General features: G+C 47.3%; 1 protein-coding gene across 3 annotated transcripts in view; it reads left to right on the top strand.

The window, feature by feature from the left end:
* Positions 1–2,183: 2,183 nt before the first annotated feature.
* stard13b (StAR related lipid transfer domain containing 13b) overlaps positions 2,184–23,955 on the top strand; it is an 81,921-nt gene continuing 60,149 nt past the window's right edge. Inside the window, exons 1-4 of one of the 3 annotated variants that reach the window (XM_023826158.2) lie at positions 2,184–2,498; positions 5,490–6,655; positions 12,797–12,934; positions 15,832–15,957. In XM_023826158.2, the coding sequence (XP_023681926.2) occupies positions 5,642–6,655; positions 12,797–12,934; positions 15,832–15,957 (1,278 nt within the window). In that variant the 5' untranslated portion in view covers positions 2,184–2,498; positions 5,490–5,641. Of the gene's footprint in view, positions 2,499–5,489; positions 6,656–6,922; positions 7,037–12,796; positions 12,935–15,831; positions 15,958–23,496; positions 23,663–23,955 lie in introns of those variants that run through there. The other 2 variants (XM_072701093.1, XM_023826161.2) reach the window with 2 other exon arrangements.

The following is a 23,955-nucleotide window of genomic DNA, read 5'->3' as shown; positions in this document are numbered from 1 at the left end:
AGCTTTAATGCAGGGGGCCAGGGGCCTCAAACAACCTTTTTTCACACAATTTTAAACCTGGAGTTGCCCCCCGTCCTGTATTGAAAAACAAAAATAAGTGTCCCGTTTTAAACCAATACAGGATGCGATTTGACCTGTATTTTCATGTTTGGACCAAAACAACTATTTAAGCTGGCCCATAGTCAGATAACCCAGGGGCCTCTGACCATGCTGATGTCACAGAACATTTCTGTTGTAAAGTTTGGACTGTTTAAGGGAGAGCATGTTATAGGATCATAATATTTGGCATTTTTTAATTTCTTAAACCACCAAAGTCCCTATGTCATTCTGTACATCTGTTTATGATCAGTAGGTAATGTGTTTGTTGTGGATACATACTTGTACCTTGAGAAGTCATCATGCTTTTATTTAGTAATTTCAAACAAGATGCTGGTATTAAGGCAGTGAGTGAAATTGAGGTTGATCATCGTGACCAATAGGTTACAGGTTATAGGAACGGATTTTGTCCCTACTGAAGTGCTCTGTGACTAGTCGTCATTTTCAGGGATGAATGTAATCTCAGGTTCCAACTGTGGGGAGTTTTTAAACTACCAGTGAAAGCTGGCCTGACATATTTCTCAGTATTTGTGAATGAGTTCACTCACCACCCCCCCCCCACACCACCACCCTCCCTGGCCTGTCGTATTGAGGTCACACAGAGTCCACGTGTTGATTTGTGATCAACACTTCCTCTCTGTCGAAGAGGAATGCATGCAAAACTTCCCACTGTTCAGTGACGTCAAGAGATACATTAGAACTAAATTAGTCAGTTTACCAGCTTAAATTACTCTGTTTGCCAGTTCCTGGTGAATGTAAGCTGCAATGGGGGAGTAGCTTAGAAAAGATTAACCAATGATCTGGTGTACATGCCTTCAGTAACTTCAGTAAATGCATACTGTAGTTTTTGCAGGGTTGGATACATCTACGAAAAATGAGGTATTCTGGGTAACTGGGGTTCCTGTAGTCACTCAGACGGACAGAAACCGTGAATTCTCCATGTGCCTTTAGTGTTTCTGCTCGTCTTAAATTTTCATGCAAAAGAAATGTACAAGATCACTTCTCACTTTCTTCACTTTTAATTAACTTTTCACTTTTTGACTTTTAACTGAGTAATTGGATCAAAGCTTGGCCTTTAAGGTGTCATGGCTTGATAAGGGGCAGAGAATGTGACTTATTCCTTATGGAAGCAAAATTACACGTGAGCATTCAGGAACAGTTACTGAAACTGCTGTTGACTGTGAAAACCGATAGACCTTCCTGGGGTGGTGTGTGGCTCAGCAGCTTGGATTCTGTTTCTGTGACCGGAAGGTTGTCAGTTTAAATCCCAAGGTTGCCAGAGTGTTTTTGCCATTGGGCCCTTAACCCCAATTTCTCTGGGTTACCTAAAATGGAAGTATGCTGCTTTGGGTACAAAAAAATAAATGTGGATTGTAAATGTAGATCTAAAAGCAGGTGTCATTCTAAAGTTTCCGTAACGGAATAATGGATTCTTTGACAGTTTGCTGTTTTCTTAGTTTAACCATGTAAAAAACAAATGTATTACTATATCTTTGGTTTGATCTTATTTATGTTACTTTACAATAAATATCCTCCACCTGTCAGTGGTGCATCTATGGAGAGCAGTAAAATCTGTTTTTAAGCCTTCGATTCAGTTCCCGCAGAGCAGGAAGTTTGGTCATACTGAAAAAGTGTAATGATACATATATGATCTCCATACACACTCACTGGGGTTTCAAGAGAGTGGTGATGGTTTTCCAGTGCAGTGTGACTGCCACTTGTGTTCGCGCTTCACGATCATGGCCGTCTCGCGTGTGCATACATCGGCGTGCATTTGCCAAACTACTCCACCGCCTCGCAGACGGAGGGGACCTTTGGATAGCGATTGAAAAGACAGGTGTTTAGAAGTTCTGAGCATAAGTAGAAGACATGTACCTGCAATCTGGCTGGGGGGGGGGTGTCTGTGGAGGCAGGCAGGTAAGACAGCACACTTGAGCATGAGCCATAAAACTGAGCCACTTAATGCGTCTGGACTTGGGGGTGTCAGCGAAGCCCCTCTGAATTCCAGAACGAGCTCCTTGTGTGTGCTGGAGTCTCTCATCCTACTCCTCCATGTCTTCCCCTTTGCTTGCATGCTCTCTCTCTCTCACTCACTCACTCCCTCCTTGGAAAACACTCCTCCCCCTCTGCAGGCAGCCTTCCCTCCCTCACACTGTGCACTCCTCACACTTCCACATACTCTCAATGGCTTAGTCACGCCTGCATTTCGCCTCTGGGGATTCAAGCATAGCGCCCATGACAGACTCCGCGGTCCCGTGGAGAAACTTTTAAAGCATTGTTCCTCTGGAAGAAGCCGCGTTCCCCAACCTTGCTCCTCACCTGAGATTCCTATCTGCTGATCCATCTCCCATCGCGACCCACGTGCCATTGAGGATGGGACAGGGGAGTGACCTGCTCCACAGGTAACGTGTCTTCGGTGATTCTGCATCTGGCTTCTCCCCTCCAGACACCTGGAAGGTCTTACCAGTTCGTATCCATAGATGTTTTTTAAAAAAACCCCACTGTCTTTTTATTAGAGTTAGGAAGACAAATTGCAGTACTGCCCTTCAGATCCTACTGTCCTATTTTAATGATACACTTAGCAGGACTGGCCAAACAGTGCAGTCCATCTAACCAGCTGCTGTTGTGCTTCTCTTAAAGATAAGGCACTATATGATATCCTGCGAAGTAACACGTGTTCTCAGAATCTCCAGTTGCCTTCCAGTTGTTTGCTGTTGGCAGCTGGTTACGTTAACGGTCATCATTTTTATAAAGCCACAAATCAATCGTGGCTTTAATGAGTGTGCATGCTCTGTAATGACTAGAATTGCTTTCATTGTTTTTATTAGTGTCCGTTTGACTTCTCCAGAAAGATCTGCCTCAGCATTCTTTATTTCTCTTGCATGCCCTTCATTGTCTTCTTCTTCCGTTGCTTATTTCTTCTTGGATGTTATTCTGAATGGCATAATCTGTGGGGTGTTTTTTGAGGCAGATATCCCACTCTCCTAAAAGTTATACCACGGCGCAAAAAACTCTAGAACACACCATTAAATATGGGTCTCTTTGAGAGCTCTCACTTTCCCTTTGAGTAGTACAGAGGCTTGTTAAAGTCCCCTCTGCAAAAAAGAAAAGTGAAAGTTACAGGTGCTGTTGAAAGTATGAATCATTTAGTAACCTGAAATCCAGAATCCCTGTGATTTCTTTCCTGATGCAGGGAGCTCTTTATAATAACAGACTTAAGCATTTTTACACTCATAGAAATATACTAAGTATATAGAAATGTAGACGTTTCTTTGTTATCTGAAGGTTAAAGCAGGGGGATTCCAGCAGCTCTAGGTGTGTATTTTCTTTGGCTTTCAGTCATGCATCTGAAGTGTGAGATAAGAACGGCCACAGTGAGAGACAGTGGGAGACAGTGGGAGACAGTGAGAGACAGTGGGAGAGAGTGGGAGAGAGTGGGAGAGAGTGGGAGAGAGTGGGAGAGAGTGGGAGAGAGTGGGAGACAGTGAGAGACAGTGGGAGACAGTGGGAGACAGTGAGAGACAGTGGGAGACAGTGGGAGACAGTGAGAGACAGTGAGAGACAGTGGGAGACAGTGAGAGACAGTGAGAGACAGCGGGAGACAGCGGGAGACTGTGAGAGACAGCGAGAGACAGCGGGAGACAGCGGGAGACTGCGAGAGACTGTGAGAGACTGTGAGAGACTGTGAGAGACAGTGGGAGAATGTGGGAGACAGTGGGAGACAGTGGGAGACAGTGAGAGACAGTGGGAGACAGCGGGAGACAGTGAGAGACAGTGAGAGACAGTGGGAGACTGTGAGAGACTGTGAGAGACAGTGGGAGAATGTGGGAGACAGTGGGAGACAGTGGGAGACAGCGGGAGACAGCGGGAGACAGTGAGAGACAGTGGGAGACTGTGAGAGACTGTGAGAGACTGTGAGAGACAGTGGGAGAATGTGGGAGACAGTGGGAGACAGTGGGAGAATGTGGGAGACAGTGAGAGACAGTGGGAGACAGCGGGAGACAGCGAGAGACAGTGAGAGACAGCGAGAGACAGTGAGAGACAGTGGGAGACTGTGAGAGACTGTGAGAGACAGTGGGAGAATGTGGGAGACAGTGGGAGACAGTGGGAGAATGTGGGAGACAGTGAGAGACAGTGAGAGACAGTGGGAGACAGTGGGAGACAGCGGGAGACAGCGAGAGACAGCGAGAGACAGTGGGAGACTGTGAGAGACTGTGAGAGACAGTGGGAGAATGTGGGAGACAGTGGGAGAATGTGGGAGACAGCGGGAGACAGCGAGAGACAGCGAGAGACAGTGGGAGACTGTGAGAGACTGTGAGAGACAGTGGGAGAATGTGGGAGACAGTGAGAGACAGTGGGAGACAGTGGGAGACAGCGGGAGACAGCGAGAGACAGTGAGAGACAGTGGGAGACTGTGAGAGACTGTGAGAGACAGTGGGAGAATGTGGGAGACAGTGGGAGAATGTGGGAGACAGTGGGAGACAGCGGGAGACAGCGGGAGACAGCGAGAGACAGTGAGAGACAGTGGGAGACTGTGAGAGACTGTGAGAGACAGTGGGAGAATGTGGGAGACAGTGGGAGACAGTGGGAGACAGTGAGAGACAGTGAGAGACAGTGGGAGACAGTGGGAGACAGTGGGAGACAGTGGCCCCTGTAAAACCAGCAGGGAAAGGAGCCCGAAAGTCAAAGCTAAAAAGCATCAGTGTCAGTTTTTACTTAAATTTTTTTAATCACATTAACCAGCTTAAATCTGAAAGTGTAAAAGTTCATTTGTGCTTTATATTGTTGTGTTTGTATTTAAATTTTTATTTGTTTTATTATTAATTTTCACTATATTAAAAAAATAATAATTTAATTTTAATAGTCTTCCTATTTGGTAATAAATTTACACCTCAAAATATGCACTAACCTTTATATATTAATACACATAATTTAAATATAATTTCAATCGTACCCATATTTAAAAATTTCGTTTTCATAAACACTCCCTAGTGTCCAGCTGTCAAATGCCCCCCCCCCCCCCCCCCCCCCAGAAGTGCAGCGAATGTGACCTCAGGTCATAAATCACTGGTGGATTCCTAGAGCTGCCAGCGTCACGGCCTTGTGTCTGAAACGGATCCAGACTTGAGCCAGCTGTTGATCTCACCGTCTGCACCCCCTCCCCCCACCCCCCCCCCCGCGACATGATGCCACACTCCTGGGAGTCAGTTCACTAGATAGAAGCACGACCTTTGTATCTGAATGAAAAGTTTCACATTTGCTTTCCTGTGCTTCAGAAAAGTTAAAGGTGTGATGAACAGACCTGAACATGTACGGCATTCTGTCATTTTTATTGCTCTTAGAGATAGTAACCACTTTTGTATGATTTTTTTTATTTGTTTGTTTGTTTGCAGATTCCATTTGGGGCTGAAGTGGTTTCTGAATTCCAGTTAGGAAACGTGGATTCTGACTGGTCGCTTGGGGTGCCTAACATGGCCAGTCACGGTGTCGGTAACAGAGGCTGGTGGGTCCACTTTAGAACTGAAGCAGAACTCTAGATTGTAAGATGGACACCGGAGTCATAGCTACACTGGAGGGGCCGCAGTCATTGTCAATAGCAGTGCTGCCTATGGTCACATATTCAGTGCTGGATTCCTCAGCCGGAAGCGGCATGGGCGGTACCTCCATCCATAGCATGAGTCTGTCAGAGAACAGAAGTGTTGTCTTTGGTTTGGAATCCCCAAGTCGGGCTCTTCTGGAGCCGACCAAGGGATGGGTTAAGAAGGACCGGGAATGCCTGAAGAAATGCGTGAAAGCCTCAGCACCAGGCCCAGCAGAGGATGTAGGTCACCTTGCTGATCCGCTGCCAGACCCAAAAGACCCTTCCTCAGCACTGGGCTACACTGAGGAGCAAGAGCACGCTTCTGTCTGTTCTTGCTCCTTACATGAGTTTAACTGCAGTCCCACTGCATCGTATTCCGCGGAAATAATGAGTCATTACCCACCTGGATCTGCCACCGTCAGCTGCATGGAGCTGCCAGTATCTCCTCCACAAAAGGGTCTGCTGGACAGGAAAAGTCCTGCTCTGCACCAGGAAGAGCTGGGTGATTTTCACAAGCTTTGTTCCCGTCCTAAGGAGAGCGGTCACACTGTTGTCCCAGTGGAGAGCACAGACGGAGTGTCCACCGTCCCTGCACCGGGGGTGACGCTCGGGTCACTCAGACTTTCGTCTCCCTCGGAGACCGGCCCCAAAGTTCCTCAGCAGACCTTTGACCGTCAGGGGCTTGACACTGTTGTAAATATCAAGGCCAGCTGCATCGCTTTCTCGGACTATAACCGCGGGTCTGTAAGCCGCCCGTCTGGGTCCAACCGGACCCTTTTCATCACCGAGAGCTTGGACTGCAGCAGCGGCTCTTCAGGCAATGATGACAGTGAAGCCACCATTACTGGTGGATGGTGGAGCGAAGCCAGGGGTGAACTGGGAGGTGATGGGCTGTATGGAGGGCAGGGCGGCCGCCGGCTAGACAGGCTGCTCAGCTCGAACTCCACCAGCGAGAGCAGCTGCGAGGCAGAAGAAGATGTAAGTAACCATTCACCCTACTTTCTTATTTTCCTACCATACTTGCTTTATAAATATTTCCAGTTGTAAATAAAAATCCAAATGCAAACCAGGAAAATGTGTGACAGAAAATACGGTCTATTTTTAAGCCAAATGCAGCCGAACTTGTTCTATGAAAACAGCACATTCCACTTTCAGCGGCGTGTATAATTTTGAGAGGCCATGCCATCGTTCCGGGCTATTTTTGTGGCGGCAGTGCTCAGTGCGCGCTTTGAGACGCGGAGAGTTGGGGCAGCAGTCGTCACGCTACACGGCTCATCCGCACCCGGCTGCCGTGTTTCCTTTCCGTGTTGTGACAGCACACTGGACGTGTACTCTCCCAGAATCACACGTCTTTCCAAGGTAACATGATAACTCCTGACTCCTGCATCCGCGACTGTACTCCTCGGATTAAAAAAACACGAACTTGGCAGTTTTGTTCATGCATTTTCTGGCAGGTTCTGTACGTTATAGATATCAGTTGGCGTTTTCATGTTTGTTTTTCCTTGCTGACGGACAAACCTGAAACCTGACCGCTTGCTGGAATGTGTGTACCAAGCACCCGACTGGCATTCTGCATTCATCATACAGACCCAGGTTCCTCATAACGCGGAACCTTTCTTCTGCCAGAACCCTGTGCCTGGCCTAGGTGGCACCAGCACCGGGACCTTGCAAATCCCACATCTGCAGGTGAAACACCTGGTGGTAAATGTGTTTCTCCTCTATGCAGCATACTGTGCTCTTTACCATGTTGACATAAGCAACATAAGCGTGGCCAGATTTTCTAATGTATTTTAATAGCAATTATTTTATTTTTATTTTATGTATGGAACATATGAACAAGTTGCAAGCAGCATGAAGGATGATTTAGCCCACTGCTGCATCGACAGTCTTTCCACTTGAGTGCAGACACCGTGACTCGTGAAGTTAGTCGTGTAATGTTTGGAGAGGGAGTTGAGGAATGCTGGGAATTCTGCTAACTGGTTGTTTCGGCTCGGGAGACGGGAGCTGACCACCTATTTTGGTGCAGCCTGACAGGTTGTCCTGACTCCTGCCCCCAGGTCAGCCCCATTAATCTCGCTCTCACTTTCCCCCCCCTCACTGTTGAAGGATACGGTTGGCTGGAAGTGTGACCCCCCCCCCCCCCACCCCCTCCCCGACTAATATCCCTATGTCGTTCTAGGACGGCTTAACCTCTGTCCACATCGATCCTCCTTTTTCTGTTTTAAATTCACTAAACCGCAATCTGGCCATGTATTAATATCTCCCAGGAGCTGCAAAAAATTTGACTGAAAAAAACAATCTATTTCACAGACGGGGCAAGTTCTTATAACCCCAGTGGCGTTTGGAAAAACAGAAGCCTGTGAGAGATCTGGCCTGGTGGATCTGATCTCCTGAGAGTATCAGCCTGTATAGATCATAAAGCAAATTTACAGCCTCACAGGCAACTGACAGGTGGGCGTGAATGAGACGGGTAACTTCCTTCCCTGTCCGTGGCTCTGGGTCGGTTATGCTTCCCTGGTCGTTTTGCTCCTTTGAAAATTGAATGCTTGTCACACCGTAGTTTTTGTGTCTTTCTTCGCTGTCATTCTTGGCTCATTAGAGCTGAGAAGCAGAAAGGCCAGACAGAGGTGAATGACAAAGCGCTTGGGTCTGTCTGAGAAATGCGCCGCTAACTTTGGCCTGGTTGGCTGATGCTCGGTGTAGCTCAGCCACTGTGAAATCACTTCCTGATTCGCTGGGAAGGTTGTAGGTGTAGTTCTCTCCATTTGGCATTAGGGTGCGCTGTTGGCCCACTCTGCTCAGATATCGGGGCCTCTCGTTCGCACGCCATCTCTGACCCCCCCTGCTTTTTCTCCCACGAGAGCTAAGGGTTCGAGTCTTCCTGAGACACACGGTTCCACGCGGCATGAGCGGATTCCACGCCTCCGCCGCCAGACTGCTGGTGGATGGGGGATGGATGTTTGGAAAGGCGGGGTTGTCAGGGAGCCGTGCCCTTGTGTGACCGCCGCTGCGGCCCTCGATGTGGGTGGCAGGAGGAGGGCACGGAGCCCAGAGCACCCAGGCCCAGGCGGGTCGCTCCCGCGTCTCATCTCAATGACAATGGCCGACGGCCTCGCTTGACAACGTGGGCAATTTGTGCAGCCAAAGTTGCGGCCTTTTCCAGGGGTTTGTCTCTGATGGCATCAATAGATGGGCGGGCCGACCTCGTGTCTGCACGGTTGCCACGGCGAGGAGCGAGTGGAGGAGTGGGGGGGGGGGAGGGTGTCTCACACAGAGGTTGGCGCGTACTCTGGAATTCTTCTAATTTCACGCAAAAGGCACATGCTTCTTGACTGCCCCCCCCAGTGGAGACAGGCCCGCGAATATAAATGCAATTTATTTGGCTCACGCATCTATCAGAAGGGCCTGGGATGCTGGTGTGGGGGGGGAGTTGGTTATATGGGCTTTTTCCACAGGATAGTGCTGAAATAAACCAAAGAGCCCCAAGCAATATCAGAAATAGAAGAGGACACTTTTAAAACACTGCTTGTTTCTTAAGGCATTTTCAGGTGGAGCTCAGTAAGGTCATTTCAGTCCAAAGTGACTCATAAATTTAATGAATATTTTGCTGGAATAATTCTGGTGCCTAGTCTAGGACGTGAATGGGACACGTAGAAATTTGTTTCCTTGATCTTTTTCGTAGCAGATGTGAAGGATGAAGGTCAGTTTGAAGATATTTTATTTAAACTTGAGGTAAAAATAAGCCTGTCTTAATAATCAATAGACTAGGAAATACCTCTTCTTAAAAAGGCAGGATATTCTTGATGATAGTGGTTGGGTGGACATGATAAAACTACATATTTTTAGGCAGCATAAAATACTAAACTGCTGTGTATCACTGTCAATTATAATCCATGACCACACCCTGTGCCTGGCCACGCCCACTTAACCACACTCCCCTGTCTGACCACACCCTCATGTTTGACCACACCCAGTGCCTGACCACACCCCTATGTCTGACCACACCCAGTGCCTGACCACACCCCAATGTCTGAGTACACCCTCTGCCGGACCACACCCCTCTGCCTGACCACACCCTGTGCTTGACCACACCCCTATGTCTGACCACACCCTCTGCCTGACCACACCCTCTGTCTGACCACACCCTCTGTCTGACCACACCCTCTGCCTGACCACACCCCTATGTCTTACCACACCCTCTGTCTGACCACACCCCTATGTCTGGCCACACCCTCTGTCTGACCACACCCCTATGTCTGACCACACCCTCTGCCTGACCACACCCCTATGTCTGACCACACCCTCTGCCTGACCACACCCTCTGCCTGACCACACCCCTATGTCTGACCACACCTTCTGTCTGACCACACCCCTATGTCTGGCCACACCCTCTGTCTGACCACACCCTCTGTCTGACCACACCCCTATGTCTGGCCACACCCTCTGCCTGACCACACCCCTATGTCTGACCACACCCCTCTGCCTGACCACACCCTCTGCCTGACCACACCCCTCTGCCTGACCACACCCTCTGTCTGACCACACCCCTATGTCTGACCACACCCCCATGTCCAAGCATGCACCCTGCAAAGAAACCAGATGTGGACGTGGACTGGCCATCATGGGGGTGAGTGGGAGTCCAGTCTTTAGTCTTTAGAGGACAGCCGCAGATAGCTGGCGTCTAGCTCATTTGGTGGGGGGCATTGGAGGGGAGTGTGGGCGGGTCCCGCTCATCGTTTCCACATTCCAGCGGATTCCGTGAGCCGGGCTGATGGGTATCACACTGACGGTGAGCCCTCTCAGGCCCGGCTTCGTGTGGCCGCGTGCGCATCTCAAAAAGAGCGGCGCCCCTCAAAGGGCTGATTGTGCCGGCCTGTGATGGGGGGGTCCCCGGGCCCCGGGCTGTCACGCTCAATGACCGGGGGCCGCTTCTCACCGCAGCGCATTCCAGGCAACCAGCGAGTGCCTTTGAAGGCCCCGCATCTTCAGCGTCGGGCTGGAATCTCTGAGAGGCTTTGTGAGAAGAGCCCCAGACAGCTCCCCTCCCTCCGATCACCCCTCCAACTCCCCCAGCCAGCTCAATGACGCTGCTCACTTACCACAACTTCATGACCTCCAGCCTCCAGATTCTCAGACGTAACTTTTGGGATTTGTGTGGAGAAGTGTCTATTTCTCCCCCCAGGGGGTCCTGGGAGCCGGGAGCAGGGAGCAGGGAGCAGGGAACAGGGAGCGCCCTCCTTCATGCGTGTCCACTAGTCCTGCCGTTGGATCACGCCATAGCGCTCTTGTTGCATGAATGTGTTTTGTGCATTTTAGTGTGTTTTTGTAGGCGTAAGATGGTCATGCCCCTCCCTGTTGCCCCCCACCCCACATCTGAGTGGGATGATCACTGCATTCCAAGGCCCATGATCCCATTGGTTTAAGGCCACTCCCACTCTGAGAGTGAGAGATCATCATTACCATAATAACCATCATAAGCATCATCAGTTATGGCCTGGCCTGGTCCCACTGGGAGAGCAAACAGGACCATATGACACAGGGTTCATTAGGATGGAACTGGGACTTTACTGGGGTTTTGAGGGTTTAACGGCATGGGGGAGAGGAACAGACACAAAAGGACAGCTGTTTCAGCTTTAGGGAGAGCAGTATGCTGTCAGGTCTTCAAACGTGGGACACTAGGGGTAGGCATGTGATCCAGTCCATCTGGGCTGAGTGGGGCTCTAATCCTTAGTAATTGGTAACTGGTGAACGAAAGACACCCCCATGGTCATTCAGTGTGATCGACCATATTTGATATGACAGTATCGTGTTGTAATAGAGATCCAGGGACCTGAGATACAGTGCTCACAGGAAGTCTTGGGACACTTGCTTATTTCTGTAAAAATGCTACAAATGTATTGGTTTCATAACAAAAGTCCATTGACAAGCAGGATTTAACACATCTGCGCATATCTTCCACAGACATTTTCTATTTGTTAAGCTTCATATTTTTCTGACTGACTCATTCAGTACTGTTCTTGCCATTTTGCTGTAATTTGCAATTGTGGTCATTGGCTCCCAAAGTGATACTAAACACAAATGTTTGGTGCTCTATGTTATTGCAAAGGTGTTACTAATTAAAAAGCACCCAAAGAGACTGCTTGCCAATGAACTTTTTAACTCAGAACAGCTCTTTTAGACCTACAATTTGGGTTTCAATTTATTACTACTTGAACTGAGTACTTAAAACTACTGGTTGTTTCTAATGTGATGTATATTTTTTGAAAACAAATGAATAATGATTTTTTTGTTATGAAGCCAATAAATCTGAAACATTTTTACTGGATTAAGCAAGGTCCTAATGTTTCTGTCAGCTCTGTATATGTCTGTATGATGGTGGTTTTTCTGCTCCATTCTATAGCCTGATAACCATGGACAGTCTGCTTTTTAATCCCATCCACTCCCACTAGCAGCTGTGCCGCACATCAGGGGCTCCTCTGTGTGGCATTTCGCATTAGTATATTATTCATTACCTCAGCAGAGGGTGGTGCTCTCACCCCCAGGGCTGGGGGTTCGAGGTGTTCTGCTCCATCATGTTGGTATCTCCAGCTTCCTCCCACAGTCCAAAGACGTGCAGTTAGCCGGACTGGCATGGCTACAGTGTGTGAGTGTGTGTGCCCAGCGATGGACTGGCGTGGGTACGGTGTGTGAGTGTGTGTGCCCAGCGATGGACTGGCGTGGGTACGGTGTGTGAGTGTGTGTGCCCAGCGATGGACTGGCATGGCTACAGTGTGTGAGTGTGTGTGCCCAGCGATGGACTGGCATCCCTCCTTGGGCATTACTCCTGCCTCGTCCCCTCCTCTGCCCTGGGAGCTCCAGGCACTTCCACAACCTGCACTGGATAAGCGGCTGGAAAATGGATGTATAGATTATCCCAGCCAGTCCTAAGCAGCTTAAAAAAAGATTTAAAAAGAAGCAATTTGCTGCTTGATGTCTACTCAATTGTCAGGCAGTATTTTGCTTAATGCTGTTAACCGTATTACTGCAAGGATGTTTTTCATTTTCCCTAATTTGTGCCCCCCCACCCCCAACATACTCCCACAACAAGAGTTTTCACCACTTCTGTCGTCTTGATCCCAGACCGTGACCCAGCTGTTAAGGAAACTCGAGCAGCTCCACCTGGACATCGAGGAGGCCCTCAGTGTCGTCCCGTCACCCGGCGACACCCCCTGCGTGTCTGGGGTGGGGGAGCAGCTCTCACTAGGCAAGGACCCTTTGGTGAGTTTTCTATTTCTCACATGCAAAAAATAAATAGTTTGTTTGGTTACTTATGGTTAAGGTTAGGGCTGGGCAGGAGTTAAAGTCATCATGTTGGGATTAGAGTTTTCACCATAGAAATGAATGGAGAGTCCCCACAAAGATATAATTACAAACCTGTGTGTGTGTGTGTCTGTGTGTGTGTGTGTGTGTGTGTGTGTGTGTGTACTGTGATGGACTGACATCTCTTGGGCCATATGCCCCCCTGTGACCCTGTACTACTTAATCAGCAGGATGATGAATGGATGTCGATTCACTGTATAAATCACAGTAGATGGCTATCAAACATTGTCAAATAAATTAATACTGATCACACAAATATAACAACGAGAATGTAGGAAATATTTATTGTTGGTAGAACTAAGAGCACAGGCATTCACATTTAATGTCCATAGTCGTTCACTGGTATTTCTTGGTTTTGTGTTGCATCTGACTTGCCCTTAAGCACCCAGTTTTCCCAGTGACATGGCGCAGTAATCACATTAGTGCTGGCATTAGCCGTAGTGGCTGTTAAAATATGGCTTCCCTGCATTTTTTACGTGCACTCAAGCAAACAAGCCACCGACATGCCAATTAATCCAGGGGGAAAAAATTGTCGCCATCTGTTCATTTTTAACTGCTTTGCTTAATTGCATAGCTATGTTCAATTTGTGGTTCTGACAGTATAAATCTTCTCATTTGGAGCGACCAGGAATTCTTTCTGTAATGTTGACGCACAATTTAATTTGAGCTACATTCTCAGAAATCATATCATATGATACTAATTCCATCCAGTGATCCATTTACCTCCATCCAGGATCTTTTATCATTGACCATTAAAGCATTTTATCTGAATAAGAGTCTATTTGCTACCCTTTTATTCCAACATGCAATTTCCTGGCATCTGGTGCCACATGTAGTGAGTGTTAAATAGCAGCCATTCCTTTCTGACCTTCCTCTTGGAGCTGGATTTGATTCTGCCCAGTGTGAGGGTCTTTGTGTGAGCAGAGCCTATCTAATGGTTCCCCCCCCCAGTGCATCCAGCGAGCACGGCTCACACAAGCTGCTCCTTCTGTAGGCAGAAAGCCATGTGCTGTGAATGTGAGTCCCTTCTCAGAGTCCTTCCTCCCTTGAGTCGTGTATTTGCACAGTTTACATGTGCATATTGTCCCAAAAAATATTCCCTGCATAGCATATAAATTAGTCAGCACAACTGCTGTGGTATTAAACCAGTAGTATTTAGTATTAATTATAAACATTCAAATTGAATTATAAAATACAATGCATGAGTTACAATGCCTAAATATTCACACAGGCATCCGATACGACTCATTGCTCAGTACAGATACCAGGTATCAAGCAAACCACCAAGTAAACATCTGATATTGTCTTTATTATATTTTCCTCATCTGCTCTCCTGGAGGTCCAGCCATTCCATCATCGGCACCCTGATGATTCGTTGTTTCATTTAGTCACATGGTTAGGGGGATAAACTCCATCTGGACCCCTCATGACCCTGAAAGGGACAATCATGTACAGAAAATAGATAGACGGATAGATAGGAAGCAGCTGAGGACCAACCGAGTGAGAACCATCACAAGTGCATTACATATGACTTTCAGATGGACAGCAATGTCGCTAGAGTTTTTAGCTAATATTTGCTTCGTGATGTAAATGACCTCACAGCCTCACGCTTTGCTATCGGCTCTTTGAAGTCGCTTTGCCCGTGCATGACTCCAGTGATCCTCAGTTATCAAACCCTCACTCATATCATTCTTCTTCTCTGCTTTTGATCTGCACGCTTGCATTCCCTGAGGCCGTCACTCGAGAGGCTCCATTAAGAGCAGGACTCTCTTCACTGGCTCCGTTTTCTCTGTCTCTATCTGGGTGCACGCTCTCGGTCTCGCTCATGCCGTGGGTCCGCGGCCTCACTGGGTTCTCGAGGGTCCTGCTCAGAAGGAGACAGTCGCGTTATTGTGCTCGGGGGCCACCCGCGGGGGGGGGGCGTGCAACCGGCAGACATCAGACAAGGGCCTCTCGCGTTGGCCCGCAGCATCTCGCCAACCATCAAGGAGGTTGTCGCAAGGAACAAAAGTGCCTTATCGCTCTTTTTCCCGCCCTTGGGTCGCTGGTGTTTGTGGCACATAGAGGGCCTTTGTGTGCTCCGGCGTTGCTGGCATACTCTCATCCAATTCCAGGGTATCGGGAAGAGAACAGCAGTAACACAGCTGTACATAACAGCACAGATGCCAGGCAGTGGGTACGACTCGCTTCTCAGTACAGACACCAGGAATGGGGAGCGACTTGCTCCTCAGTAGAGACGCCAGGAATCAGGAGTGACTCGCTTTGCAGTATAGACACCAGGAATCGGGTATGACTCGCTCCTCAGCACAGACATCAGAAATTGGGTACGACTCGCTTCTCAGTACAGTCACGAGGAATGGGGAGCAATTTGCTCCTCAGTAGAGACACCAGGAATTGGGAATGACTCGCTTTGCAGTACAGACACCAGGAATCGGGTATGACTCGCTCCTCAGTACACACACCAGGAATCAGGTATGACTCGCTCCTCAGTACAGACACCAGAAATCGGGTATAACAAGCTCCTCAGCACAGACACCAGGAATCGTGTATGACTCGCTCCTCAGTGCACACCATAAATTGGGTATGACTCGCTCCTCAGTACAAACACCCTCAGCTCATCACCATCGCTGACATTCTGAGTGTCATTGCTATTTTTCTGTTTTCTTTGGAGAGGCACGATTAGATTTGTTCCCATTTGCCTGCCTCATTTTCGTTTGCCCTGCACTGTGCACAGACGGCCTCGTCCCCGGCCTCATTGGGGCCCCTCTCTGACTGGCACTTTGTTGTCGTTCCAGCCCGCCACCTTCTGGGGGACCTCAGCAAGGCAAGCTTTGGGTGACCACAGCAGGACAGAATGCAGAAGTCCGGATAGCCTCCCCCCATTGCATCCCAGACTGCCCCCCACGGGGACGGCACCGGAGGTAAGGACGCCATCTACTCTACATATCCTGCTTCCATATATTGCAAAAGAAAATTCCTCATTTTTCCATTTCCGTTCTTTTTTTAAACCAACAGCACGGCATTATTCAGACTAAATTACTTCAGGAAAAGCCTCCCAAAAAAGCATGGCAGTAAATCGTCGCATGAAACATGACAAGAATGAGTCATTGGCCATGTTGTCGTTGTTGGGGCTATACGGTTTCTCTTTAGCAGTGCTTTGTATCTGGGGGGGGGGAGGATCACCAGAGTAAAGCGCCGCATCTAATAGGAAGCGCCATCTTTAGACCAATCTCTATACCAATCACGGTGAAACCTGGGCAGCGATCTGCAAGGAACATTAAATTATTGCTTGAAACAGGCATCACAGAACATGTTTAAAAGCTCTCATTTTTCAAAGACGCCGCCATGAAAATCTTGTCAGCCGAATTTCGTGTTTGCTTTTCGATAAAAATGGCGACCTCGGGTTGAAAAGAGCTGATGTTTGACGAAGGAAGTGGACTGAGAGCCACTTAGCGGGACGTGCTCCTAAGGTGACGCCCCTCAGAGAATAGCCCAGTGTGCCGCTGTTGGTTTAGTACTGAACCTCAGTAGGAGAATCTCTCTGTCTGTCTGAAAGCGGGACATGGTGGCGCTCTCCTGACCGGTGGCTCAGAAGCACAGCCAGCCCTTTTAAATATTTGAGGTCGAGCGTTAGGCTCAGTGCCAGGCAAGTTGTTCGTAAACAAAGATTTTAAAGTGTTTAGTATGATCGACATAACAAATGTTGGAATGAAGTGGAACATGAGGACAGGGGTGGCACTGATATTTACAGTGTGTACTTGGGAGTGGGGGGGTGGGGGTCAGGTGAGATATGTGCCGAGAAAAGCCTCTTTGTTTTACGCAAAGCGCCCGACCACGTCTCGGTCGTGGCTCCAACTGGGACCATTTTTGACCATGCGATCAGCTGGACAGAGCTGCAAAGTGGTTTGGGACTGTGAAACATTTTAGTAAATAGGGACTATGGGCTTTGTGATGAATTTAAATAAAACAGTCAAACAAGGAAGTTCTAGAAAATTCTAAACAACCAGATATGCCAGGCCTTATTTAGTGAAATTATCTTCCCTGTACAATGTCATGTCATTATATAAAGAAAACACTCTGCTTTACACGGCATATAGTGTTAAAAGTAACTAAATCTCATGGAGAAATGCAAGGGACGACATTCTAAGTACATGTGGTTTAATGCTTAATTAACATTAACACAGGAACATATTGCTGTACTTCACATTGTCTGGGAATATCCATTTTATGACCATTCATTTAGATCAACTAATTTGATTGCCAGCGTACAAATGCGGTTACCACAGTACAATGAAAATGAGTGGTGTGATTGCAGCGATCAAATATGAAAACTGACACTGAATATTAAGTATTAATTTGTATTTTTAATGATTATTGCTATTGTTAGGATGATTGCTTTTGAAATTATTTGCAGTTTTGTTTGTCAGTGCCAAACTGAAATCCATCATCCAGTATCGGATTTCAAATGAATGTTTATTAAACTGAATATACCTGCATAATGCGAATAAAGCATAACCATAACAGAAATAGGAGATGTAAATGTTCTGTTTAATGTAAAGCCAAACGATCCATCTTCTATAGCTGATTATCTGCTAGAGGGTCACATGATGCTTAGAGCACAGAATAGCGGTCTGTCCGTCACAGGGCACCCGCAATGAGCCATTTAAACACATGAATCAACATGTTTTTGGGGAAGAAACCAAAAAGAGACCCATTGAAATAGAGGCAGAACAAACAAACGGTGAGAGGCCGCAGCTACTAGCAAAGCCATCATGCAATACCGGTGCTCCGATCAACAAATTCTGGTCACCTCATTATCAACAGGAACCTGGTGGTTCTGTCTGACTTTGCCACTTAGCCAAATGTGCTTAAAGGAGACTGCGGTGAAGGAGTGTTAGACACGCCTCATCGCTGCCGTACAGCATCAGTGGTGACTGCTACTGGCCGGATTGTAACAGGACAGTTAAAAGGGTGATGGCTTTAGTGAGTGGTCAAAGGATTAGGCTTCTCCCATTCAGACAAAATGAAGTCTCCTTCTCAGAGCATGTTATGATGTGAAAGCTCACCACAGCTTACAGAACCTCACCAGCATGGATGTTGAGCCCAATGACAGCAGAGTGCAGAATATTCCAGTACAGTAACAAAAACATAAAACCGTTTTGTGCAAAGCCTAACTTGAATAAGCCGGTATTCTTTATAGCTTGTGCTGTGGTGAACGAACGAATCAGGGAGTGAATTTATGAGGTCATGAGTGAGCCAATTGTTGTGGAACTCCAACACTCGCCTGTGTGTATATGAGGGAAAGTTATTACCTACCGGCTCGGTGTTAAAATAAAGCCTGGTGAGTAAGCATTCTCCTGTGAGGCCCCAGGGAGCGAGCGCCAAGGCTGGAAAACTGGCCCCGATCGATGGAAAGCCTTCCACAGTAAAGTGGGGGTTCATATCACCTCTCCTTACAGATTTCTTCCTCATCTAGCTGAATTTAGGTTTCATATATAGACATCTTTGTCCCGAGGGACTGGCAGGAAGTATTATGGGATGTCTCTCAACTATGATTGCTACATCTGAAGTGACCAATTAAAAAATAAAATAAAATGAAGGAAGGCTGTGTTAATCCTCAAGGGGGGGGGGGGCTAGAGTTGGATGTCTTGAGACCGGTCTCGAGACCACTTTCACGTGGTCTTGGTCTTGTCACAGTCTCGACGGCCTTTGGTCTTGATCTTGTCTTGGTCTCGGATCCCTCGGTCTTGTCTTGGTCTCGCTGTCTTGGTCTTGCTGTCTCAGATCGACATAGTAGTCGGGAGATTTGGCGCGAAAAGTATCCATGACACACAACGTAACATTCGATAATGCAACCTTATTATTATTTCGCATTTCGCGCCCTTCAAATGCAACCAATCAATGATATACATGCATTTTGTTGTGATTCAGACATTGGCGCTCATCCAATCAAAATACGTGTTATACGCGCAAAATAAGTGTAGCGCTAGTTAAAAGTTAGATCCAGCATCACAGGCTATAAGATGTTGCAATCTTTAGTTTTGTGCAATCAACCACTATTTTAAAATGTGAACTGTTTTATCTCTCTCCCTCCTCTCTGAAAATATGCCTATTAACAGTGATGCTCTCGTTCTCTCTCTCTCTCTGTTTTTATGTGTTTCATCTATCTGTATTAGTTTATCAATCTGCTATTTGTCCATAAAGTCTGTGTTCCATTGTTCTTGCCCTACTGAACAACAGGCTTGATATCATTGGCAGTGTGTTGTAATCACATGCCACTGCAGATGCCACTGCAGATGCCACTGCAGACATCAAGATGTCAGAATCTTTTAAGCACTTGTCCTTATTTTTATTAATGCACAATTTGATGTGCAGTTTATATTGGTATATAGTATTTGTAGTTTGCATTTTATTCATGTGACGTGTGCACATGTCTTTATATTGCTTGATTACAGTATTTTACTTAAAATGGTGTTGACTAAATAAATGTAAGCATTGGATTTCAAATAACATCTGCATATGATGTTGTGTTGACTTAACAGGCCTAATCCATTTCAGGGAAGTTGATATCATACAGTGTCATTTGGATAGTACTACTACAATGGGACATGATTCAATTTCAAGTTTATAATTGTGTGTCTTCAATTTGATGTTACAATTTCATCTACAAATTAAGTAGAAGTAGTAATTGAAATCAGTTACATATTTCCCATTCTTTAGACAGTTGTTGGAGGTGTTAGCTGTTTTGTCAGATGACTTTGGGACCAGTCAGTACCCGTCATGTCAGTCCTCAACATCAAACAAAAGTTAAGGGAGTCTTTTTTTTGGTCTCGGTCTCGGTCTTGGTCTTTTCTCGACTTTGTCTTGGTCTTAGTCTTGGTCTTGTCTTGGTCTCGATACCCTCTGGTCTTGGTAGTGTCTTTGTCTTGGTTTAGGCGGTCTTGACTACAAGTCTAGGGGGGGCTCATGCGCAGGTGGGGCTGGGAAGGGGGTGCAGAGAGATACCAGAGTGGGGTCCCCCAATAGTGCTGCACATCCTCCCATCCCACAGAGAGCCTGACGCTGCAGGTGTGGATAGATGGAGCAGGCACAGCTGGGGGGGTGGATTTGTTCCGCCTGAAGATGGGGTTAATCCCCCATCTGACCGCGCCATGTGGGATGTGGGGAGCTGTACGCCCACCGTGTCAGGCCTGGGGCCTCCTCCCGGCCCCCGAGGGCACAGACGGGAGCTGTGGGGTTGCTCGCCATTGTGAGGGGTGGCTGGGTGTGGCAGCAGTGGGGCCTCTTGCTGTGTGTGACTGGGAGACAGTTTAACTGGATGCTGGGATAGCTACCCTGATCAAGAGATAACCCTCTATGCAGAATTCTGGAGGATCTGCTAAGCCCTGCCATCACCAACACAAAGCCGCCCCTGGTGAGAAGATCGCCAACCACGCTACATGCCCCTCCAGGTGCACCCAGAGCTCTCCAGCCTGCCACCTTCTCCTTGCCGTAGAGACTTTTTTTCATTAAAAACTTGATAGAAGTGTGAAGCTTCACACCATTACAGATCCGCTCCTTTGAAGCCTCAACTAGCCCCCCCCCCCCCCCCAGTGGAGACCCTCCTCCTACAGTATGTGCCTTGGACGCTGTCTCCCTGGGATTCCCCCAGGAGGTGTGGCTCAATGCCTGCCCTCCCCACCCTGCCTGTCTCCAGCGCCCTCCAGTGCCCAGCACACCTGAAAGCCCACCATTGTGGTGCAAAGTGCGAATGTGGGCCCGCCGAGCTTCTGGCCCCCTGCCTGGATGCCTTGCCCAATCTGCGGGCTTTTCTCTCATAAGGCACAAAGGCAGAGGCCTGGGCGGCTGGAGCTGGGGGCTCCTTTTTCACCTGCGAGATTATCTCTCTCTGCTCGCAATGTTCGGTGACAGGGCCAAATGCAATTACTCTGCACTTAGAGAGGTAAATTAGCTCTGGGAAAGGAGGAAGAAAATGCACCGCAAATTCAATTTGCTGTAATTCATCTTCCCCCTCTTAGTGTTTATAAATTAAATGAAGCCAATTCAAAAGCCCATTTTGTGAAAGGTTTGACTTGCACCAGTACGCTGCGCCTTACCTCTGCTTTTTCCATGCTTTTTGCCCCCGGGTGCTCATGGGTTACGCCAAATTATTTGGTGAAGTGCTTTTTTTGCATGCCAGTCACATTAATGTCGTTTTGCCCTGGGAGTTGTGCAGCAGTCCAGTGCAGATTGGGGGGAGGGGCTGTCCAGTAACCCCCTGCTATTTAAATTCTTCCCTCTCGCACACGCTGCAGGCATTTTGCAGTGAATGGGTCCTGCTTCTGTATAGATGAGCTCCTGGTGTGATGTCAGAGCACTTGAGAACCAGGCTGTGCTGGTACTATGCAGTCAGTACGTTTACATGCACACTAAGAAAATTGAATTATCGTGTTTGACTAAAACCAAACTTTTAAAGTACATGTAAACATGTTAGTCCGACTGAGGTGAGGATCATGCACTGATTACAGCGTGTTGCTGCATCCACCACACGACAAACTACCTCAGGGATGAGAACCTGAGTGCAGCCATGGAGCGGGTGATACCTCAGCCCCACACTAGTCCGAATGGACCAGTGTGGGGTTTTTTTCCCAGTGGCAGAATTGCCAATCCTGCCACCAACCCCCAGGTTTTTCCCCTGTAAGTTGGAGGACCTGTTTACAGGGCTGGACGTAGATTAACGTCATACCCCAACAAAGCAATTTCAGGTTAAGAGCCTTGCTCAAGGGCCCAACAGAGTAGAATCACTCTGGGTATTCATGGGATTCAAACCAGCAACCTTCCAGTTGCTGGCACAGGTCCCTAGCCTCAGAGCCACCACTCCATCCCATTGTTAGTTCGACCGAAATCATACTAAATCGAATTTCTCAAAGTCGGACAAGGACTCCCGGATAATGGGATTGGAAGCCGATTTACTCCTGCATGTAAACGTTCAATCGAACCCAAACTGGCCTAGGCACTCTGCACATGCTTCACACTTTCCTCCTGGGCTTTGACCCGGAAGTAACCGAAGAAGCTGACACACAGTAGAAACCTGGAGCATAGCCCTGTAAAGCCGTCCGATTCACCGCTCAGCTAAAGGTCGCTTTTCCACCGCAGCAGGTACCGTACTTTTGGTACTTCAAGAAGGTTCCCAAAGTACAGTACTTTAAGGTGTTAGTTTTCCACTGGCGTAAAACCTGGTACTGGTGCCGAATGACATCACAATGCGAAGCGGGGTATTTTGTACCGAATTTGAAAAATGGCTGTATCTCTCTGTAGAACTGGACGACGTGTGATATTAATACCAAAGTCGCATGTTATGTGCATCCAATTCTTACATTCTAGTCAGCTAGATTAAGATCATGCTTTTTCTTACCTTCAGTTTGGTAAGGATATTATAGCGTAGGGAGTTTAAGTCTCGCTAAAACATTTTTACTCTGTCATAGGGAATAAAACCTTGCAACTTTTGCAATTTTAATGATTATTCCTTTTCAGTTTTTATCTAGTATAATTTTGCATGAACGCTGCATGCACTCTCCAAGACAATCATAATCATTTTCATCCTTGCTCTGTAAATCACTCCTAGACGGGTTAGTCAGAAATTTATGTTGAACTCCATTTTTTTCTTAAATACCCCAATATTTATTACAACAAAATCACATTACAATATTTGAAAAAAATCCAATACCATGCTGTCATAGTATATTATACAAAATACTTTCTTGTTATGCTATCCTGACCTTGTTTTATCTATTCTTCTGACCAGATCGCAATCAAAGCTTGTGTCACTTCATTTCATGCATCCTTAACTATAAATTTTATTATGTTTTTTACTCTCTGTGGCGTAATACATCAACCGGAAAAAGCCCAGTATTAACAAACTGAAAGGAGCCATATCGCCACCTATTGTAGTGGAGTCGGACATACTTCGGTCGATAAATCGATTCCCCTCCTGTGCATGTACAGTATACTGGGACAAGGACAGTAGTCCGATTAAATGCCATAGTTGAGCTATAAACGTAGCTCGACTTAACTGTGCATGTAAAAGTAGTGAAACTCGATCGTGCCTTACCTGTAAATGCACCTGAGGGATGTTTAATGTAATTATTCTGCAGTATACATGCACAGGAGGAAAGCACACTCTTTCTGCGTCCACCATGATGAAAGCTAGACATTCTGGTCCTGAGTGGTCAGGACCTTTGCTAAGTATAGCAGTGTCTTCTGTAAAGAAGGAAGTGGATCATACAGTACTCTGGGGGTCACATCTGGCCAAGGCAGAGGATTCCAGTTGACTTTGAAAACTCATGCCAAGAGAATTTTTTTTCGGGGGGGGGGGGGGGGGTTTAAAGGCCAGAGGGAGGACTTTATTCACTGAGATAGGAGGAGCTGACAAGGGATTTATGGGTTCTGCACTGTGGATCTGTCTATCTTAGAATAGGTTGCCAGGCATTGGTTAATAAGCATGGGCCCCCGAATGGCTCCGTGGGGTACCCCCGGTGGAGGAACCAGAGGAGATTTGTCTTCATGACTGAACACATCTGGTCTAGTTTTTGGAATGCCATCTTAAACCTTTTATATGGTACCACCTTTTTCAGTGGATTCAGCGACGTGAGTAAATGTGCTTCCGATTAGTCGTGCATGCTACATAAAAATCCCGAACATGAGGGAGTTCGCGGATCATGTTGCGTAATTCCCACCTGCGATTTGCACCAGAAAACTACACATAAACATCAGAGCGTTCGCTCATCCGGGCATATGAGGGGCTGACAGTGACTCTGGAGCTTGATCACTGGTGAACAATGAGGGAATGAGGGACATTCATGTCAATAATTTGCTTTTAAAATACTGTAACATAACCTTACCAGGAGAGTGCATTGTAGACACAGGAAGGACTTAGGCAA

Source organism: Paramormyrops kingsleyae, chromosome 17 (assembly GCF_048594095.1).
Source record: "Paramormyrops kingsleyae isolate MSU_618 chromosome 17, PKINGS_0.4, whole genome shotgun sequence".
NCBI lineage: Eukaryota > Metazoa > Chordata > Actinopteri > Osteoglossiformes > Mormyridae > Paramormyrops > Paramormyrops kingsleyae.
This window is presented reverse-complemented; position numbering and strand designations above follow the sequence as displayed.